The sequence below is a fragment of the Phaenicophaeus curvirostris genome, chromosome 3 (genome assembly GCF_032191515.1).
Source record: "Phaenicophaeus curvirostris isolate KB17595 chromosome 3, BPBGC_Pcur_1.0, whole genome shotgun sequence".
Classification (NCBI taxonomy): Eukaryota; Metazoa; Chordata; class Aves; order Cuculiformes; family Cuculidae; genus Phaenicophaeus; species Phaenicophaeus curvirostris.
Window position 1 is genome coordinate 54,905,093 of NC_091394.1, and position 20,274 is coordinate 54,925,366.

Genomic DNA, 20,274 nt, shown 5'->3' on the forward strand with positions numbered 1-20,274 from the left:
AAATCAATGGCCATTCAACTAATTTTTTGATCCTGAAACTTTTGATCGGTTAAGGTGACTTAATAGCCAACAGCCTATTGATGAATCTGCTTGACTACCCAACTATACTTAATTTTAGTGAAAGGTTTTCACAGTACATGTAAAGGAGCTCAATAATTTGAACTGCCTGGGAATGTACCTTCTTCCACTGCTACCATTTGGTTTATTTAGACGTTTTTGGAATGCTAAGGAGATGAAAGTACCTGCTGTCCTACAGCAAATAATCATCAAATCCCTATTTACGAAAACTGACAACTGGTATTATTAAAATTGACAGAAGCCAGGAAATACTTCCTAACACAATTGTATCACTGACAGCTAACTCAGATGAATTCGGCTTTAATTATGACAGCACAAGAAGAACTGAAAGGTCCCTTTGACTAAGTAGGATTTTAATTATATGTGAAACCCTGCAACTTCCTTTCTGTTTCTACAATGGCAAATAAAAAGACCTGAGAGAAGACTGGAGTACCAAGTTATCAGAGTGTCAATTACCTGCTCCCTGTGACACAGTCCTTATAGCTTTTTATCCCTTGAGTTTCATTATGGTTTTCCCTTTGATTTATCACTTGTTTATTAGAAAAATAGTTTTTAAAAAAAACTTATGTTGAAGGAAGAACTAGAGTTTTGGTTGAAATCCAGCTCCATGATGAGGGAGTGGCAGAACTCCATTAAAAGATTAACACATCAGACAAGCAGATTTGGCACTGTATATCATCAACTTTTGTGTCTGAGTTTTGGGTTTTCCTTCTCTTTGTGGAATGGGTTTTGAGTGTAACAAAAAAAAAATACTGTTAGCAGAGAGTATTTCTAACTACCTCTCAGCTGAAATAAGGCTCTGAGAGTTGTTCATTAGTGTAATGGAAATAAATATCTGCTTTATTTGTTTTAAAATGCTTAACACAACTTAGACAAAATATAATTTTAAAATAATATTTCAATTTTAACTTAAAAAAACTGCATTTAAACACAGTACTGATTAGCTAAAATTAATCCCTACTGTTGTCAGGGCAGTTCATCAGAAGTGACAGCAGTGAAGCACTGGCAAATAGTTTTTTGGACCTGACCAAAATTATTTTATGTGATAACTTTGTGCTCTCATGGGTGGAAGCTTATTTGGAGTACTGTTAGTTTTCTTTCTGTGTTTCATCCAGTAGAGTAGTTTCTTATAGTGCCAAGGTGGCCTTCTCTAAAAGCGCATGGTTGGGAAAATACGCCTAAGCAACTCTTGTAAGACAGTTTTGTAAAGTTTCACATATATATTGTAAGTCTCAAGTATTGGTTTTCTCAAATGTATATCTGGAGTGGTAAGATTCTCCGTTAGACAAGGGAAGTCCTCCTTTGCATTGCAGAGAGAAGCTAAAAACTATATTCTACAAGCACCCATCAAAAGTAGAAAAACAATGATTTTGGGATGTATTTTGTCCTAGTTAATAACATTTTGATTTCTTAAATTTGATAATGCCTAGTGCACATGGAAAAAACTGGTGATTCCTTTGTTCCCTGAAGCCAAACAGTCATGGCATCCTCTGTTAAAGTTCTGACCTTGTACAGTATTAAATATGAAGTTAGTGTATTTCGACTCTCATGTTTTCTATCTTCAAGTTGACCTTTTTTTTTTTTTCTTTAGTGCTGAACCTCTTCACAATTTGCTTTTTAGACCTCATGGACAAGATTTGCATAGCATTCAGGCTTCCTTGAAGACTGAGTGTTATGAAAATCAGTTGCAGTGGGTGCCTTATTAAGCCTTTTTGATAATTTTATACTAAGAATATGAAGCTTCCGAAAGGGGAACTGATGAAAAGCGTGTTGGACAATTCTTTCTTAAAAACAAAATTCACACATTTCGCTAAATGGCAATAAATGGTATAATAAATAAATAAGCAGAGAATTTCATGGGTTTTTTTGTAATATAAAAATTTTGACATATGACAAAAAGAAAATGAGGCAGGCTTGCTGAGGCTCAATTTGAGGTGGAGCTTAGCAACAGCTTTTATTTTCCTCCTTCACTCTAAAAATCTCTTCTAGATAAAATACAAACAAGCACCGTAAGTACAATGCAGTTATACGTAGCCTCGGGAAACAGCATTGAAGAATTTTATTGCAGTGCCAAAGATTGGTCCTGGAATGTAAAGCTGAGAGAGACCTATTAGGGACCTGCTTCATTAAAAGATGTGGACACAGACATTCATAAAGGCACCAATAAATCCATTAAGGGAAGAGGGCTCTGAAATGGCCTTTCACAATTCTGGTTATTAACTTCAAGGGTTGCGAAAGTTAGTGACTTGGCAAATATGGTTTTAGCTAATACCCACTGTCCCTTTTAACCCTCTGTTCTCCAATCAAAATTCACTTTGAAATAATCAGCCATGACTGCTCTGGTTAGCTGAGCAGCATCCGCTTACCAGGCCTGAATTTGGAGAAAATGGGATAAGAAGAAAAATCTATGGAAAATCTTCTCGCTCATATTTTAAGCTGAAAGAACATAAATTTAGATTAGACATTAGCAAGAAATTTTTTACTGTGAGGAACAGGTTGCCCAAATAAGTTGTGGATACCCCATCCCTGGAGGTGTTCAAGGCTGGGCTAGATGAGGCTATGTGGTCTAGTGGAAGGAGTCTCTGCCCATGGCAGGGGGGGTTGGAGCTAGCTGATCCTTAAAGTGCCTTCCAACTCAAACTATTCAACGATTCTATGATTCTACATTGCCATGAATCATGCGTGAATAGTGCTCTGGACCTAGCTGTTGACTACAACGACAGATAGTTGTAAGCTAGATCCTAGCAGGCCCTTTCATTTTCATATATGAAAATTTCTGATGCTGGTAAACCCTGAAGAGAAATAGCGGTTTGTTGCAGATGGAGGGCATTTTGATAAAATTACCCCACGCAATGGCAGACAAGAAGCCTGTGCTGCTTAAAAAAAATATTAATGTTGTCTCCTCAGAGCTGGGTTTAAATATTGACCGGCCACACAGAAAATAGCAGCAGTTTTGTCGAGTGCATGAAAAATAGCCACTGAAAGAACAGCACGTTTCTCTGCATCCTAATGCTTCCAGTTCCCAGAGATACCAAAGTGAATATCTAACATTTGACATTTCATGGAAGAAAAAAAAATAGCTGTTTATATCAGGAGTTCAAGATTTCCTCAGCAGCGAACTACAGACTGCTCAGATAAAGGATGCTTGAGCCTGGTTGATATTTTCTACCAAATAATGGTACTCTGTCTGAAAGTGACCTCAGGATGCTCACTATTGGTTTTACCAGCCTTCTGGAGCAAACCCTCCAGCTAGAAGTTGCATCCCAGAATGCTCCTGAGTGCTTCAGGCCTGCAGCAAGCAAAACTGGACAAGTCTTGGGCAGAGCCAAGTGTTTCTCTTTTTCCTCTGTTTTTGCTGCAATGGAAAAAAACCCTTTTTATCCAGCCTGAAAGACAATCAGGAATGTCACTGGTCAGGATTCAGAGCCTCTTGTGTCAAACGCGTGGCTGTGTCACAGCCACCACGTGGGATTCAATAAACTTTTCATGCCACAATTAATCAACTTCAGCAGATAATTTTCCTCCCCAGCATGCTTCCCATGTCCCTGGGGCACTTCGCAGACAAACGGGATGAGGATTTGTGGAAGTATTAATGGGATGGTTTTTCTCAGAACCATCAAACTTTGAGCACATGCGTATCAGGTCAGGAATTTTTTTACAGTCTCCTGGAAGGGGTATGGAGAAGGGAACTCCTTCTCCAGATACACAGGCAATTACATCTTATTATGTTTTTTTGGAGGTAATGATTTAATTGAAGTAAGGCATGGGTTTTACCACACATGGAGAGAACTCAAGAAATGAAAATTTACAAATTAGAAGAAGGATGATGTACGATATGGGTTAATAAAATAAGCTATTTACCTTATAAATACTAAAACAAGAAAAACACTTATATGTGAGAGAGATTATTACTGTACTTATAAATCATAGAAAGCACCACAACAGCAAAAAAAAGAAAAATGAGTAATTTCCTTCTCACTTTGTGTATATTACATGATATTCCCTCCCAGATTTTATAAACAAATTGAGTATATTAAAATAATAGACCAACTATGCTTCCAATATGTGATAAGAGTTAAAATCAAACTAAATTATTTATTTATTTTTTATTTTTCTTCAAGCACTGGTAGCATATAAGTTTTCAGCTTGATACACTGGTAGAAATTAAGCATTCACGGTATCTTTTTCAGAGGCTGGAAACCTTATGCTGGGAATGATTTCTGCTCTGGAATGTCTGTAATATATTGAAGCCTTAATACCTTGCTAATTGGTACCTTACTAATTAGCCCGTGACAGGAATTTTAATTAGATGCACAGTAGGTGTTCTCCCTGCCTGCAGTCGAGGAGCTGTTTCCTGGGGAGAAAAGTGAAGGGAAGAAGGTAATGGAAGGGATCAACAGAAGACAAATATAATCTAATCCTTACTATGGGAAGAGTATACATTAATTAATATTTTTCAAAATTATGTCTCTGATAATTCTGGTTTTTAAAGTACATTGAAGTTCATTTTGTGATATGCTCTTTTCCCCTGTAGAACAAATAGTACTGTTTTTTTCTGTGACTTGACATGTATTATAAGCAAAATGCAAAATTCTGGAACATGACTGTAGTCAGTTATGCTCACGACCAGCCTGAGCTGAGCACATCTCAGGCTCAAAGTGTGAGCCTCTGTAATCTGAGTTAAAGAGATGAGCTGTCTACCTGAGAGTGGTATCAAGGTGAACAAGCCTGAAAAGGGAGATGTCCAACACCCATGAGCAATAGCATTAGTTGAGCCTGGGCTGTATGGCATTCTAGAGTTAAAAACCCATATGAAAAGCTTGGAAGAAACAGTTGAGTGAATTCTTATCAATGCCAACACAAAAATAACAATATTGATGAGCATCATCTGTCATTTTTCTTCTATCAGAAAAAGATGTGAAGGAAGGATAGAAGATATCTATCTGAAAACACTGCCACCGCTAGTGTTCTCATTAGCTTAATGGCATATATCCTGTTGCAGGGGAGTTTAGGATTGTCATTTTGGACAAAGGCTATTTTAAAATCTGCAAAATATCTAATGCTGTGAGAAATAGCAGTACAAAGTTTCTTCCTTCTCAAAGGAAGCCTGAGTTGTGTGCATATAAATATAAAGCTACTCGTCAGGCCTGATAATCCAAATAAGCCCTAGTAGTGAAAAGGGTGGTTCAGTTTCAGTAGATAATGGGAAATTCTGAAAAATGATGATCAGGTCCAGGGAACATTTTATATAAAGAGATATAAACGTCAATGAAAGTAAGGGGAGGATGAATTGCACAAAAGGGAAAAACACTAAACAATTTTTATCCCTGTGAAAGGACACTTCAGAAACGGGCTTTCTGAAGGAAATGGAGAACTTGCTGCACAATTTACATTATTTGAAAAATACCTTTTCTTATTTAATTTTAATTGGAAAAATTCTTCCATGTGTGAGTAAGGTCACAGGTGAGCCACATTTCAGTGAATGAACTGTAGATATTTAAAAGCAATACCTAAGGAATATTTTTATCCAAGAGGATGGTATGAAGGAAGGGAGAGTAAAGTTGCCCCCCTTTTGATTTTGGTAAAATGTTCAGCGGTCACCGTGAGACAAATATTTCACAAATCTTAGAGAACTTTGGTGGAATGAAAACAGGAAAACAATAAATGGATAAAAATCTGTAACATTTAAGTGTAAATTGTATCAAGAAACTGAATGTAATCATTGTGTTAAAATCAAAATAACCTAGTCTCAGTCAATTAATATGTATAGTATATAGCCTGAAAACCAGTTGTGTGTTGTTTGTAGAATAAGTCTAAATGCAGGAGAAATCAGAGGAAAATATAATGGCCTGTGACTCACTCTACAAATAATAAAAGTTAATCTAAACTTGTATGTGCTCTGAAGTATTCACTCAACTGCCCTGCCTGGAAAAAGATGCTATCATTTCAAAGAGCTTTATTAACCCACCTGTCCTAGGAGATCTGGTCATGTACCATGGCAAATTTGTCTCCTACTGTGAGTTCGATTCGAAACAGAAAGAAGTGGGGAACTCAAGCAGGGGTTAGTGGGATTACATCGTTTTTAATCTTCTGTGGGCAGAGAGTAAAGGCTGATCCACACAGAAAAGATATTGCCACTTCCCAGCTAATTAGGATGCAGGTTGGGTCAGACGGATCTTGAGGTATATCTCATTTTGCAGGCAGGTTTGTGTCTTCCCTGACACCTCTAAGCTAGGAAGACACCAGCTACCTCCAGATCAGAGGCCAAGGGGCCATTTCGGTAAAGCACTATGCTGAAAGCTGTTATCTCTGCAGAAGGCAGGATGTATTAGCTCAGCCTTAAAGCCATGCTACACACATCTATATCGCTTCTGGCCAAATTAGAACACAAGGGTGAACTTGAATATCCCTGCAAAAAGACTGCAGTCATACCCTTTGTCCACTTCCTAGTGGGACTGCTGCTCACATCACAAAATGTCCATCATAGACCACACTTCCACACTGCCTGTATCGGTACTCTGAGAACTGAACAGGCTGTTTGGGAAAGGCAGTTATAATGTACCACCACTTCATTTGAACAGTGTATTTTGGAAGTAAAGAATCCCACTCAACTGAACACCTCTTATGTGATTGCATTTCTTTCTCCAAGGGATAAAAGGAAACTGTTTTTCTGTCCAGAGTCCTTTGATGATGGTAGACTTCAGGATCCAGTACTTTTATCCTTCCTGTTATATACATACATGGGGTGGCCATGGGATATGATGGAATATTTTGGATTGCAGGGCTCTACAGAGCATCTCCTTTATATCCTGGGTGGTCCAATGTCGTTTTACGTAGTCTAGTTGTGATAAGGAAGTAGGTTAAAATGCAGGTCAGAAACCCTAACCAGACTTGGCAGGGAGGACAGGATATTGGTTTGCTAGGATAATTGCCCATAGGTAGTGGTGATTCTAACATCGGTTTCATTTTTTGAGTGCTGCTAAAAATGTTTATCTTTACTCTGAAGGCTTTAGTTTTTTATGGTTTGACTGCTGGCTGTGAAGGAAGCTGTCTTTTTTCTCTATTCTCTATCCAGCAGTACTGCTCTTCAAAATATTGTGAAGATTTTTATATCCATAAACTGAAGGAAAATATATTCTTACTTCTGAGCCTTTTACTGGAACTCATTTAATCAGAAGCATACTGTTTTTAATTTGAATGAATATTTGGAGTGTATTTGCTTGAGTAAATAGAGGGCATTGTGTTGTAGAGCACAGATTTAGTAGCTGTTGTGTTATTTTTTTGTCTCCTTTACCCAGAACTGGCTAGAAAGTCATTTTCTAAACTATAAAGTAATATCTGAATCTTTTATGATTTCTTCTCTCTTACATAATTTAATCTGAAGATTCCTTATTTAAGAAAATCTAAATGAATTTCAGAGCTTGTGTTATGTAAGTCAGATAGTTACATCAAGCAGAAAAACTGAACATTGCCTTTGGGAGAGAGAGACGGGGAAAACAAATGCTTGAAAGCAGAGTCTGGGAAATGGAGGACAATTTTGGGACCTGCTTCTCCTCAAACCGTGCCACAGAGAGGCTGGCAAAAGGCATTGTGTACACATGGAGCACCAGTCAACCTCAAAGGTTCTCTGGAATCGATTGTGGATGCTTATGTACGTCTGTTCAGTCTGGGAATAATACTCAACATTTTCACATGATTTTGTCTTCCAGAATGATTGAAGATTGTGGGAAAAGAGGAAATACCATGGCAGAAAGAAGGCAGCTGTTTGCAGAAATGCGTAAGTAATTCCTAGAAATGTTTTGCTGCAATAGACTAAGCCAGTTGCAATGCAGTGTCAGTAGAATTGATGCAAGCTTCCCACATCAAGTAACTGATCTCTCCATTTCAGAAGCAGTTTAATGTTGTGATACCAAAACTACAGGAAAACCTACTGATTTGACCAAATAGCAGGAGAGAGAGATTTTCTATGACAGATTTTGTGATTGTTTTATTTTAATCAGTAGCTTCTTGAGACAGAAGTGTTGCAACACACAGGTGGCAATGGAGAGGCTTGAAGATCTCCAAAAGAATAAGACTTTCAGCGGGGATGTCTGTAGTGACTTCACTCCAGTCAGCTGCTAAGCAACCACACAACCACTTGCTTAATCCCCAACAAGCCCTCAATTGGATGAGAGTGAATTTAGGGAGAGCAAAAGCAAGGAAATTTGCAGCTTGAGATAAATACAGTTGATTAAGTGCTGGAAAGAGAGGAAAAAAAATTACAATGAAATGCAACAACAAATGATGCAAAGGTGGTTACTCACCACCTCCTAAAAGCACACTGATGCCCAGGTGGTCTCTGAGCAATGTCCCCTTTGGAAAACAAAACTCTCCACTGCCTTCTTTCCCTACCCCAGTTTTATTGCTCAGCATAACATTATATGGTATGAACTGTTGTTTTGGCCAGGTGGGGTCATCTGTCTTGACTGTGCCCCCTTCCCAACATCTTTCCCACCCCTAGCTGACTGAGGAAACAGAGGAGGGAACAAAAAGGCCTGGGTGTGGAACAGGCACTGTTCATCAATAACAAAAAACATCAGTGTGTTATCAACACTTTTGTAGCCATAAATCTAAAACACAGCACTGTGCAGGCTGCTATAAAGAAATTTAACTCCATCCCAGCCAGACACAGTACAGGGACTCATATAGTACACACCCCATTGCAGCACATTTTTTATAGTTTATAGTGAAGCTTTGTGTTCCCTGCAGAATAGTGTCAGGGATGTACTATGCTAACAATGTTTCTGCAGTCCCCTAGGCAGTCATCTCATATTTCTCTTACAAGCAAGCCACCATTTCTCAAGGAAATTCTATTACATATGAAGTTTAAGACTGTCACCCGGTTACTAGATTTACCTAAGTTCTGTCTGTAATTACTAAGCTTCCTATTATTTGCCCCCTTCAACACAGTAAAAAATGACAGAACATCTCCTGCATCTCTTGGGGGAGGCGAAGATCAGCATTACAGGGAATTGAGCAACTGTGCACACTGAAAGGCCTGATCTGTGCTGTTGAATTAAATGTGCTCAGGACTGTTCTCCGGAGGTGAGCCCAGGGGTGACTGAATGCCCTACATCTGTGCTCCTGAGCTCTCCAAATTAAGGACTTCTCAATCAGATGGCCTACTGAGAACGGTCTTGGCTCATTCCACTGTGTACGCTACCTCTGTTGTGCTCTGTAACTATTTCAATATTACATAAGTGTTGCTGTTGTAACTCAGATAGATGTTTCTGTTGTCCTTTGCCTACAACATCTTGGACCAGTGAAGAGAGAACTTGTTCTTTGGCCAGAAGAAGAAGGTGAAAAAGAAAAAAAAACAGAAGAAAAACAAGATAAAAGGGTGATGCATTTGCCCATTGTCAGAACATACTGTACTTTTAATTAGAATTATAGAGAAGACTTGAGCTTATAACACCTACAGTCAATAACACAACGTCCATTAACTTCATTTGGTTTGAAACATTCCTGAAGTGGAAGATAATTGCTTAAGACTTTGCTGTGAGGATTTAATGTTTGTTCCCACAGTTTCAAAGGCTGTTTTGCTGTTGCATTGCTTTGGAGGAGTTAAGGAGGTGCTGGGAAAATTTACAGTCAGTAGTTGGAGGTGGAGGAGGGACTATTTTCCCATACTGTATACAAATAGTTATTGTCTACTATTTTTTCTTTCTTGCTCTATTATTTTTGTGTAGTTACTTGAGTCTATTTATCTCATGTGTGCTTCCCTTTTCTATTTGCCTACCTCCCTTCCTCTTCCTACTAGACATGCATGTAGAGAACTGGGTTCCAACTAGGTTAAAAGAGGGAAAAATATTAAGTCTTTGTGAAAAACTAAATATGTTTTAGGCAAAAAAATATCTCTATTTGTGAAACATTGAATTTTGCATTTTGCGGGTCCCTTGGATGCCTCTGTGTGTGTAAAGGGTGTGCTTCACTGGAACAGCAGCTGAACCTGGCATTGCATTCAGGTGGCCTCAGATGTTTGCAAGGCCACACAATCCATGTTTAACAAAACCCATGTGCTCCACATGCCCTACATACTGTGGCCGGTGTCAAGCTTCTTAACTTTATAACAAACATAAGCTACTGGTAAAAAGTTAAACTCCACAACCTGCCAGTATTAAAGGAAGAAAATTCATGGTATAGAGGACTTTGCCAGTGGTTTAGGTTCTTGAAGTCATTATTTTCAAGTTTATAATTGAGACACCACAATACTTTTGGAAAATGGTTCATGTTCCAGACTATACAAGACAACAAAAAAAATCCAATTTCTCCTGCCTCTTTTAGGAAGGAAGTTTGTTCTGAACAAGGGATATATGGATTTGACTCTTACTTTAAATTTGGTCCACTATGTGATTTTCCCTGTATTTAAAGAAGTTTATTTTGACTTTTGTTTCCTTTCCTTCAGAAGAGGCATGTTTCTAGTTCCAAATTACACACTTCTGTGAACTAGTATCAGAATTGATATCATATTCTGTAGAGTCCTGTGGTAAAAGCTTAAACTGTGGCTTAATGTCTCAAAAAGAACAATTGGATGTCAAATCAGTAGGCTACCCTTAGTCTTGCTTGACAAGCTCAGATATATCCAGACTGATGAAGAGAGTTTGAAATGTACATTACTATTGTCCTGCCAGCACTAATTATCCAGCAAGAAACCAGCAGCCAAAGGTTGCAATGTATCCCTTTATTATTTTCACGAACTGCAAAAAGTATTACACCAGAGGAGCGTATTCATAGAAACCAGAGTGAAATACTGCCAGCAGGCAAAAGGAAAGAGAGGCCACTGTCAGTCCTGTGGGCAAGTTACAAATTCACAACTCATTTGCTCTGCTCAGTCCCACGTATCTTTCCACTTGTTTTTCAGGACTCTCCGTGTAAGTAAAGTCACTTTTCTACAGAATTTATTTGACAAATAGATCTCAGACTGCAGCAAAATGTGAATCATGATAAAATTGAATTCTCTCTTCCAGGAATTTATCAGCAAAAGCACCTACTCTCAAAATAATATCAAAATAATACCATCCACTGTCTGTGTAAATAGTGAAGAAAAAGCAACATTATTGCCTACAAGTTCATCTTTTTTAGGAGTAGTACTGCAGCCTAGGAAGCTCAATGAGCTAGGGTCTTAATTTCCTTTTAATCTTTACATCTTGTTAAGAGGCTAAAGTATTATAAAGGAGCACTAGAAGCTTTTATAAGTAGCTTTCACTAAGGTTAGGATGGAAAAATTTAAGTTCATTTTACTCATTTGTCCTATTAAAAAAGGAAAGACTTGGTGTTATAAGCATTATCCTCCCCTTCACCAGTAAAAAGTTTTCAAAATTCTGTCATGAGGTATTAGTGGGCAAAAGAAAAATCTCTGTAATTTAACAATAAAGTATATGATAAAAAAAAATTAAAAAACTTTCCAGACCTGTTGTTAAGTAGTTGAGGGTAGCTTATCCTAGAAACAGATGGTGTTAAGACAGCCAACTGGTAAAAAGGAGTAGCTGAGAGCCCTGAGAAGACAGTGTGGGAGAATCCAGTCAGGAAAAGAGCAGAGTCTGGGAAGAGGGGAGAGTATCATTCTTATTTTCATCTTGTAGGTCAGAACATATTTGAAATATTTGTGTCCAAAGGGTGGCAGATTGTTTAAGGAAGTGTGGGTGAACGATGTCAGTGTGGCTGTATGTACAACAGTGCAGCTGAGTGGCCAATCTAATAACACAGAGATGAATCTGAAAGGAAGCATTCCTGAAGCATGTGTAAAAGCAGGACAGATCCATACTCCACTCCACTCCTCTTACAGCCTGATTGTACCTTGTTTGGATGTATTTCATGCAGACGTTTCCTTAAGAAGCTCTAGGGTTTGTACTTTGGTACCTTGCTCAACTGAATAGAACAGGTCTTTACAGGGCCAACCACAGTGAAAAAGCAAATATGCAAAAATTTAATTGATGTGTTTCCATCAAATGGCTGTACAATTAATAAGCAGTTTTGTATTTTGTAGGCCATGTTGTAGCTATGAAGCGACACTTCTTTATGTAAGGCATACCAGCCAAGAAGGAGACAGATTTAAATCACAACCTTCCCACCTACTTTTTGAGGTTTTGGGGATATGTTATAAGTGGTGTACAGCAGCAGGAAGTCGAAAGATGTAGTGCCAGGTTCTTCCCCATCCTTGTTCCTTGCTGCTGCACTTGTACCAGAAGTAGCTACCGGTTAGGTTATTACCCATCCCCTGGACAGCTGCTTTGGAAATCTTGACAGATTTTTAAGTTGGAACAGCCAGGGCTGAGCTGTGTATGAAGCAAAGAGCTGACCCTTTGAGATCTCTGTTGCAGCGAATGTACCTCGGCAAACTTGCAGTGCTGCAGGCTTAAGAACAAATGGCTTGAAAGCTGCCTGGTGGAAAATAACCTGAAAGTGTTGGTCGATAGCTGGCTAAATATGAGCCAGTAGTGTGCCCAGGTGGACAAGAAGGCCAACAACATCCTGGCTTGTATCAAAAATGGTGTGGCCAACAGGACCAGGGAAGTGATTGTCCCCCTGTACTTGACATTGGTGAGGCCACACCTCAAATACTGTGTTCTGTTTTGGGCCTCTCACTATGAGACAGACATTGAGCTGCTGGAGCATGTGCAAAGAAGAGCAACGAAGCTCGTGAAGGGTCTGGAGCACAAGTCTTATGAACAGTGGCTGAGGAACCTGGAGATTTTTAGTTTGGAGAAAAGAAGGCTGGGTGGGAGACATTACTGCTCTCTACAACTGCCTGAAAGGAGGCTGTAGTGACATGGATGTTGGTCTCGTCCCCCAAGTAATAAGCGATAGGATGAGAGGAATTGGCCACAAGTTGTGTCAAGGGAGGTATAGATTGAATATTGGGAAATAGTGCTTCACCAGAAGAGTTGTCAAACTTTGGAAGAGGCCGCCCAAGGAAGTGGTTGAGTCCTCATCCCTGGAAGTATTGAAAGACATGTAGACATGGCACTTAAGGGCACAGTTTAGTAGTAAAATTGGCAGTGTTAGGTTTACGGTTAGACTTGATGATCCTAAAGGTGTTTTCCAACCTAAACTTTTCTATGATTCTAAAATAAAGGAAGACCTCACAGCCTTTGCATTGTTTTTATGCCCTTTGGCAGACTGCTGTCAGTCTTTTCATAATGGCATGATGTTGTTTCTAATTTGATTTGTTAGGAATACCTTACTCTGATCTGGCATGTGAGCCAAATATATTTGTTATAAGCTTTTTTGTTAAATATTAAAATTAGATGGAGGTTCTCCCTGCTGTTGGAACCTGGCCAGTATGTCTTTTAGCCTGCAGCTTGACCAGATTGTTCTTCAAAGTGACGGACACAGTGGGCTGAGTATTCCTCAACTTCCTTTCTAAAAAATCTTTTAACATTGTAGCTCCTGCCATTCCCCTTCTTTCTCCTCATTCCTCTCTACTCACTCTGCAAAGGAGAGAGCCTGGAAAGTTATTAGAGTCAGCTTATGCGTTTGTTCTCTGGCTTCCCTGCTATAAAAGATACACACAGGTCATATTCCGTACAAATGTCATTGTTACTCTCTCCCACTAGGGGCTCAAGATCTGGATCGCATTCGTTTGTCCACCTACCGAACAGCATGCAAGCTTAGATTTGTACAGAAAAAATGCAACTGTAAGTATGTCAGCACTTCTTTTGTATCCCATTGTTGTTAGCTTTCCACTGTACTCCTTGCTCTGTCCTTCAAATCTGTCACAAATGAGAGCTCTTTGATTTGGTATTGTAAAGGACACTAATGAGAGTGCCTGGGCAGATTTTAAATATTAGCTTGTTTATATAAGGAACTTGTCTCAAACATGCCAGTGGTTTGGTCATAGAAGGGTGGGTTGTGATGCAGGCCACAGCTTTATTAAATAAGTACATTAACTACATTCTCCAATTTTCTTGTAAAATAACATTTGGCAGTTCCAGCAAAATCTGTCAAATTAAATGCTTATATAGTAGAGTCCATGCAGAAGAAATAGTGGTTCCAGTCCTCGTCTCTTTGGGGTGCAGCAAAGTGCATGCAATGTCAGTCTGCTCCTTTTGTTTCATAAGGAGGGCAAGAAACGTATTCTAAGAGGGTGAATGTATCTGTCTTCCTCAATGTAGGCTTCATTCTTGATATGTTTCCCACTTGATTAATGACTATCTCAGTGATTCTTTTGAGATTTAGTTTTTCTTCCTTTACAGCTGCATTTTCTGTTAGCACAGTCATGAGAAAAGCTGTGAACTTAGAAGGGAAAAACTTACAAAATCTGTAAGGTATTGTATCCTTTCTCTTCCATCCAAAATACTTAGAATGGTGGGGTCTGGTTTATGTGTTTTACCAGACCTTTCCACACTAAGTTAAAAAAACAAACCCTACCCAGGGGAACTCTTGCCAGGAGTATCAGTATGAAGAGGATTTATGCATAGAAAACAGATTTTTTTAGTCTTCTTATCTAAACTAGAGTGGCAGCGTGGCTATGCTTGTGCTGCAAACAGTGGTAAGTACATTAAGAAATGATCACCGCAGGTAGAGATTAACCACCCTGGAGAGAGTTCCTGGTTTTGAAGCTACGTGTATCTGCATTACAGAAATGTTTAGCTTATGCTGTCCAAACATACTGGGCAGACCAAGTTGTGGCAGAAGGGACTTTAGAGAGTATTTTTGGGGTTATTAGCTATGGAGCTAGTCTTTCAATCATTTCTGCAGCACATTCCTCATGTTGTTATGTGAAATATGAATTGAAGGATTACACATTATAAGCAGGCTGCCAGACATAAAACCTAGGAGGGGTTTGGTACCTGCCCAGCAGCTGGCATCTCCCATTCAGAAGGAAACGTGCTGAAAGACACTGTTATATTACATTCAGTTGTTTAATATTTTAAATATTATGTTTAAGAGTCTAAAATGTTCACTTCATTTTTTTTATGGTAACTGAACACAATAGTCTGAGGTGACGAAAGTATCCAATTAAGTTTTCAGTGAAAGTCATAACACCAGTTGCTTTGATAGCTGTATACAAAGCAAATTAAAAAAACCCAAAGGTGCTGTGGCCTCATTGTTTGGAGTGGCTGGCTGGCTGGCTAAAAATATTGGTTGTTAATTTTCATTGTTAACTTTGTTCCTCTTATTTATCTGCTGTGATCTGTTTTCATGGAACTAATGTTTCTCTTCATAAAGAACCAATACACATGCCCTTCAGTTTGCCAGCTTCTGCCAAGTCACTCATGACCAGTGCTTGCCTTCTGGTTGCTGTCAATAACCTAGGAGAAGTGACTTGCTGTTCTTGTATCACAAGTTAAACTATATCAACCTCTTCCAAACAAAAGAAAAGGGATTAGACGTGATAGACTTTTAACAGAAATGTCATCCTAAGAATTAGGTTCTTTACCACTTACAGAATAATGCTTGTTGCTCTGGAATGGGCTGAACTGCATGTATCATTTCACTGTCAAGAACTACTTTCTGTTGGGTGTTTCTGGTAGACTGCTGCTTTCCCAGATGGCTTTCTCTTATTAGTGGGAAAAGTCAGTCATTCACTTGATGTGATTTCAAGCAATGGCTATCCAAGGTGGAGCTTCTAAATACAGAGCCACTGAATCAAACACTGCCTCGAAATGGTTGATGTCAGACCTCTGCCTCATGTCAGCTACTCTTAGTTTTACCCCCTAAAGAAATTGCCATTATGCCCTACCCAATAGTAAGGTCAGGAACTAGAAAAAAAAAGGGACATTAAAAAAAAACCAAAACCCTTCCTCTACATCTGAACTACGTCATTTCATGATCTACATCATTTAGGGGAGAACATAAAAAGAAAAAGGTCTAAAGTGGTTCTGCTGCCAGTCCCAGTGCCTAGTACCTCCTGTCACTCAAGCCATCCTTGTCTTTTTTCAGCTGTTCTCTCCTGCCCTGTCCTGGCACACAGACCCACACTTACTAGGGAAAAATTGCTTGGAAAGAATGTATTTAAAGAGTTCTTTTAAAGAGCTAATTTAATAAATTGAAGGAAGTTACTCTTGGCTGCAGGCTGAAGGTGTATGAGGTTGGAAACAGAGAACTGCTTTGAGTGCCACAAGTGGCTTTTCCAAGCAAAGCACAGCAAAGGTTTTATTAACACCATCTTTTTTACCCAAAGGTGCCCATTAGCATAGACAGTCATGGGATATCATTTAACAGGCAGCTGCACTCATCACGAGCAGTGCACTGTTTGTTTCTGCTGCCTTTAATGTAGACACAGGTTCATCTCCTGGCTTCTCTTTGTGAATTCTTCTCTCAGTACAAAATGGTGTTTTGCTGAAACCTTCAGCAGCCAACTGGATTTTACTGGGGAAGTAGGCAGTGTGCAGCAGGCAAAAGTGCCTTCATATTCTAAGAGATGTTTTCTCTTGCAGTGTTTCTTCTTAAACTAATCAAACTATCTGGCCAAAGATTATAGAAGAGGTGACAGCTTACCACTATTTACCAGAATGCTACTACATATGTTCTGCTTTGAGTACTAACACTGTTGGTCAAATTAATTGCTCCATAGAATTATTTCATTGTCAGAAGAGGAAGACTACTTTAAATATACTTAGCAAACAGTCTTCATAATCACGAATATATGTCTTTCTGCTAATTCTATAAAACTCTAGAGAAATTACTAGGCGTGTGAGAAGTATTTATTTTATAAAAATATCTCTGAGTGTTTAAACCAACAGGCAGTTTAAAAAAATCAGCTAAGTGAGAAGAATCGATATCAGTCATTGTGAGTATTTGTCAAACAGGACAGAGTTGAATCTAGTCCAGCCTCATTCTTCAGAAAAACAAGAAGTTCTTAGAACTCCGAAAATTACGAAGTGATATGTTTGAAAAAGCTGTAATATTATCTGTGAAATAAAGGTTCCTTCAAATTTAAGCATTCCACTTTGTCTATGTTAACACTACAAATAAATAACAGTAACATTTGCAAATTATTGTCAGCACATCTCTGAATCTCCTAAATAACAAAATGTGGGATGTAGTTTGTGACAAAAATCCCCAAAGCAAGGTACCCCCAAAATTCTACATGCAGGAATCCTAAAGGCTTGGAATCTTTGTTAGTGCGGCGTAAATGTATTTTGTACCTCTCTGTTTTTGCTGACAATTTCTAAAACTGAAGTTAATGAAAAGAGAAACTCCACAGGTAATTTAGGTACCTTAGGGGATGTGTTGGCTTTAGAAAGAGGTGATTGCAGGCTACTTGCTTACTACTTTGCAGAACTCCTGTAGCAACAGACCTGTTAAAATAGCAATGGTCCTCTCTTAGTCATAAATACTAACACAAGATGTAGACAACTTCTCTGTAAAAACAAGAAAAAAATCAAAGAACTACTAAAGTAGTCTTGAAGATCGTGAGATTTGGGCATGAATAATTCCAAATGGATGTGAAAAGTCTTGGGCAGACCCCAGAGAAAACACTGCTGATCGTTACATCGTCTTCAGATCTCAGAATGTAAAGCAGGAGTGTGAGAGCTAACTGTGGCCATTCTACTGGGGGTTGGATATAGTCTTGGAAATAGTAGCACCCTAATCATTTGAGAGTTAAATTTCAGTATTTGGGATAATAAAGGCAGATAGGAAGCAGGTGCAGAAACAAGATCAAACATTCTACCTGTTTATTACAGTCTGCAGTGTACAACGTGTACAAGATGAGTAGCTGACTTTTCATCATCTACATTTTCTAAATGCCCTTTAAAGGCAGCCCTAAATGGTGCACATGGCAAGAATCAAGGAAGGAAATAGAAAAACTACAGGTGAGCATGACAAGGTCTTAATCTACAGTCACAGAACCTGAAAACCCTACGAACCAATGTTTCCCTGACAAAGTCAAAGTCAAACATTAGTGCATTGTCCTTCACTTCACCTCCAGTGCATCAGGGTGGATTTTGGAGCACCCAGTATACATTTTCACCATGCAGACACCCACTCAGCTCCCCGTACTGCCAGGAAAAATGCCATCTTGACTTGGTTGATATACAGCTGTTTATCCACAGCATTCAGACACAGGTGCATAACAAGCTTTTCTAAAACAAGGTATGAAGGACCAATGACAGCAGTTGCACATATCTCTCAACATTCACCAGTATTCAGGAACCACCAAAAAGTACAGTTTATAGTTATCTGCAGTGATCATTGTGGAGCTGGTTTATTTTAATATTTGTTTTTCAGTTAATTTCTTGAAACCCCATTGTTTATACAGAAAAACAAGATGAAATATTGTGATTATATGCAAATTCCCTCTGGGCTGTGGTGTCAGCAGGCGCAGAAAATAACAACATATCATAACCAAAGCCATTATACAATTAAACATCTCTCACTAATACAGAACTGTACAGCTGGAAAACTACTGCTGTCCTTAATGAACTTTCCTGAATGTGTTGTGAGATTATTCTATGACTCTGGCTGCAAAAAGCAGATTTCGCTGATTTCCCTAGATTGGAATAAATCACTGGCAGTTGAAAGCTTGAGTCTAAAGCCATGCTGGTGATAGTAATATGGGGTTTAATTAATAGAGACAAAAAAGGAGCTTGTTTCTCTGTCAGCTTAATCCCAGCACCTTAGGGTTTCAATGTCTTTGTTTCTCCCTTCATTATTCTTCTGCATGAGTGAATTGTAATATTTTTTGCATTGTTTTTTCTTTTCCAAGTTGTAATACAGCTGTTTCCACATATGGAGCGCAGCTGCTGTGACTGCGATGGAGACTGTGTGAACGTCCAAGACAGTCTCCTCCACCTCTACCCTGCTTATCCTCCTACCTCCTTTGGGCTTAAGTAGTCACACTTGAGGCATGTAGGCTTATTTTCCATACATGCATTTTGATGCCTCCCTGATCTGACTGCCTTTTCACGTTTGTTTTAAGTTAGAATAATTTCTCACCCTCCTGAAATATAATAATTTCCCACTGAAAATGAATGACAGTTATTTTAAACATAATATTTTTAGATGTTTTTCTTAAATTTTTTTCAGTTTCTATTCTTATACCTTTTGGAATACTTCAGCAAGCTGCTGAAACTGATTTTGTCCTAGGAACTGAAAATTTGTGTATCAAGTGATGAGATCAGCCTGTGTGAGCTACTGGCCCTTGTCAGAATGGCAAGCACTTTTAAAAAACTATTTTATTAAACCTAAATAAAATTACTAGGATTTGGGGAGGTTTTTTTCTCTGTAGTGGTCTGCCACTTAAAATATTATCTTATCCCATCCCATTCAACTTGCCATTCACCACAACATGAAAGGTCACAATATCTGGTGCTTGTAGTGCAAGGAGAATGTGAAAGTCATGATTCCATACTGGAAATGGTGTTGTGACCTCTGTGTTATCCAGTGGCTGAGGAAGTCAACTGGAGATCCAGGTTCAGCTTCCAGGCCTTATGAGGAACGGCTGAGAGAGCTGAGGTTGTTTAGCCTGGAGAAGAGGTGACGGGACAGGACAAGAGGAAATGGCCTCAAGCTCCACCAGGGGAGGTTTAGGCTGAACATTGGGGAAAAAAAATTTCACAGAAAGGGTCATTGGGCACTGGAACAGGCTGCCCAGGGAGGTGGTTGATTCACCTTCCCTGGAAGTGTTTAAGGCACAGGTGGGCGAGGTGCTGAGGGGCATGGTTTAGTGTTTGATAGGAATGGTTGGACTTGATGATCCAGTGGGTCTCTTCCAACCTGGTGATGCTATGATTCTATTATTCTGTATGACAAAATCCACACTGGTCTTATGTATCCAGAAAAGTTCCCTAAACACAAAACTAGAGGATATTCAGAAGTGTTCCAGTCTGTCCCATTGATGCTTAACCATCGAATCTTTCATGCTTACATGTTAATTGATTTAGGAAGTAACAACCGCTACCCTTTACTTAAACGACACCTCTTGCCTCCATAGTATAAAACTGTTCTTTCTTTGACTCAGCAAGTATTTATTTTCTCTAAAGTGAAACAAAATGCACAAAAAAATGTTGGATGGTGATATGCTCAGTATGCAAGAATCCCATGAAGATCCCTGCCATGGCAGGAGGCATTAATTCTCAGTATCCTGCCCTCAACTTCTCAAGGAGTATATAGCCTGTGCACCTTTGTTGCTTGCCCTTCATTCCTTTTTTTCTCAGGCTGACCATTAGAAACAGAGCCACCAAATTATGATTACAGAATTGTTTAAAT

The 20,274-nt window shown here is 38.9% G+C and overlaps 1 protein-coding gene across 17 annotated transcripts in view; it reads left to right on the forward strand.

Annotated features, from left to right (window-relative positions):
- Positions 1-20,274, forward strand: part of DTNA (dystrobrevin alpha) — a 222,407-nt gene that overhangs the window by 114,850 nt on the left and 87,283 nt on the right. For 16 of the 17 annotated variants that reach the window (XM_069854059.1, XM_069854071.1, XM_069854058.1 and 13 more), the window contains 2 exons: positions 7,788-7,855; positions 13,674-13,754. In XM_069854059.1, the coding sequence (XP_069710160.1) occupies positions 7,789-7,855; positions 13,674-13,754 (148 nt within the window). In that variant the 5' untranslated portion in view covers position 7,788. Of the gene's footprint in view, positions 1-7,770; positions 7,856-13,673; positions 13,755-20,274 lie in introns of those variants that run through there. The other variant, XM_069854072.1, reaches the window with a different exon arrangement.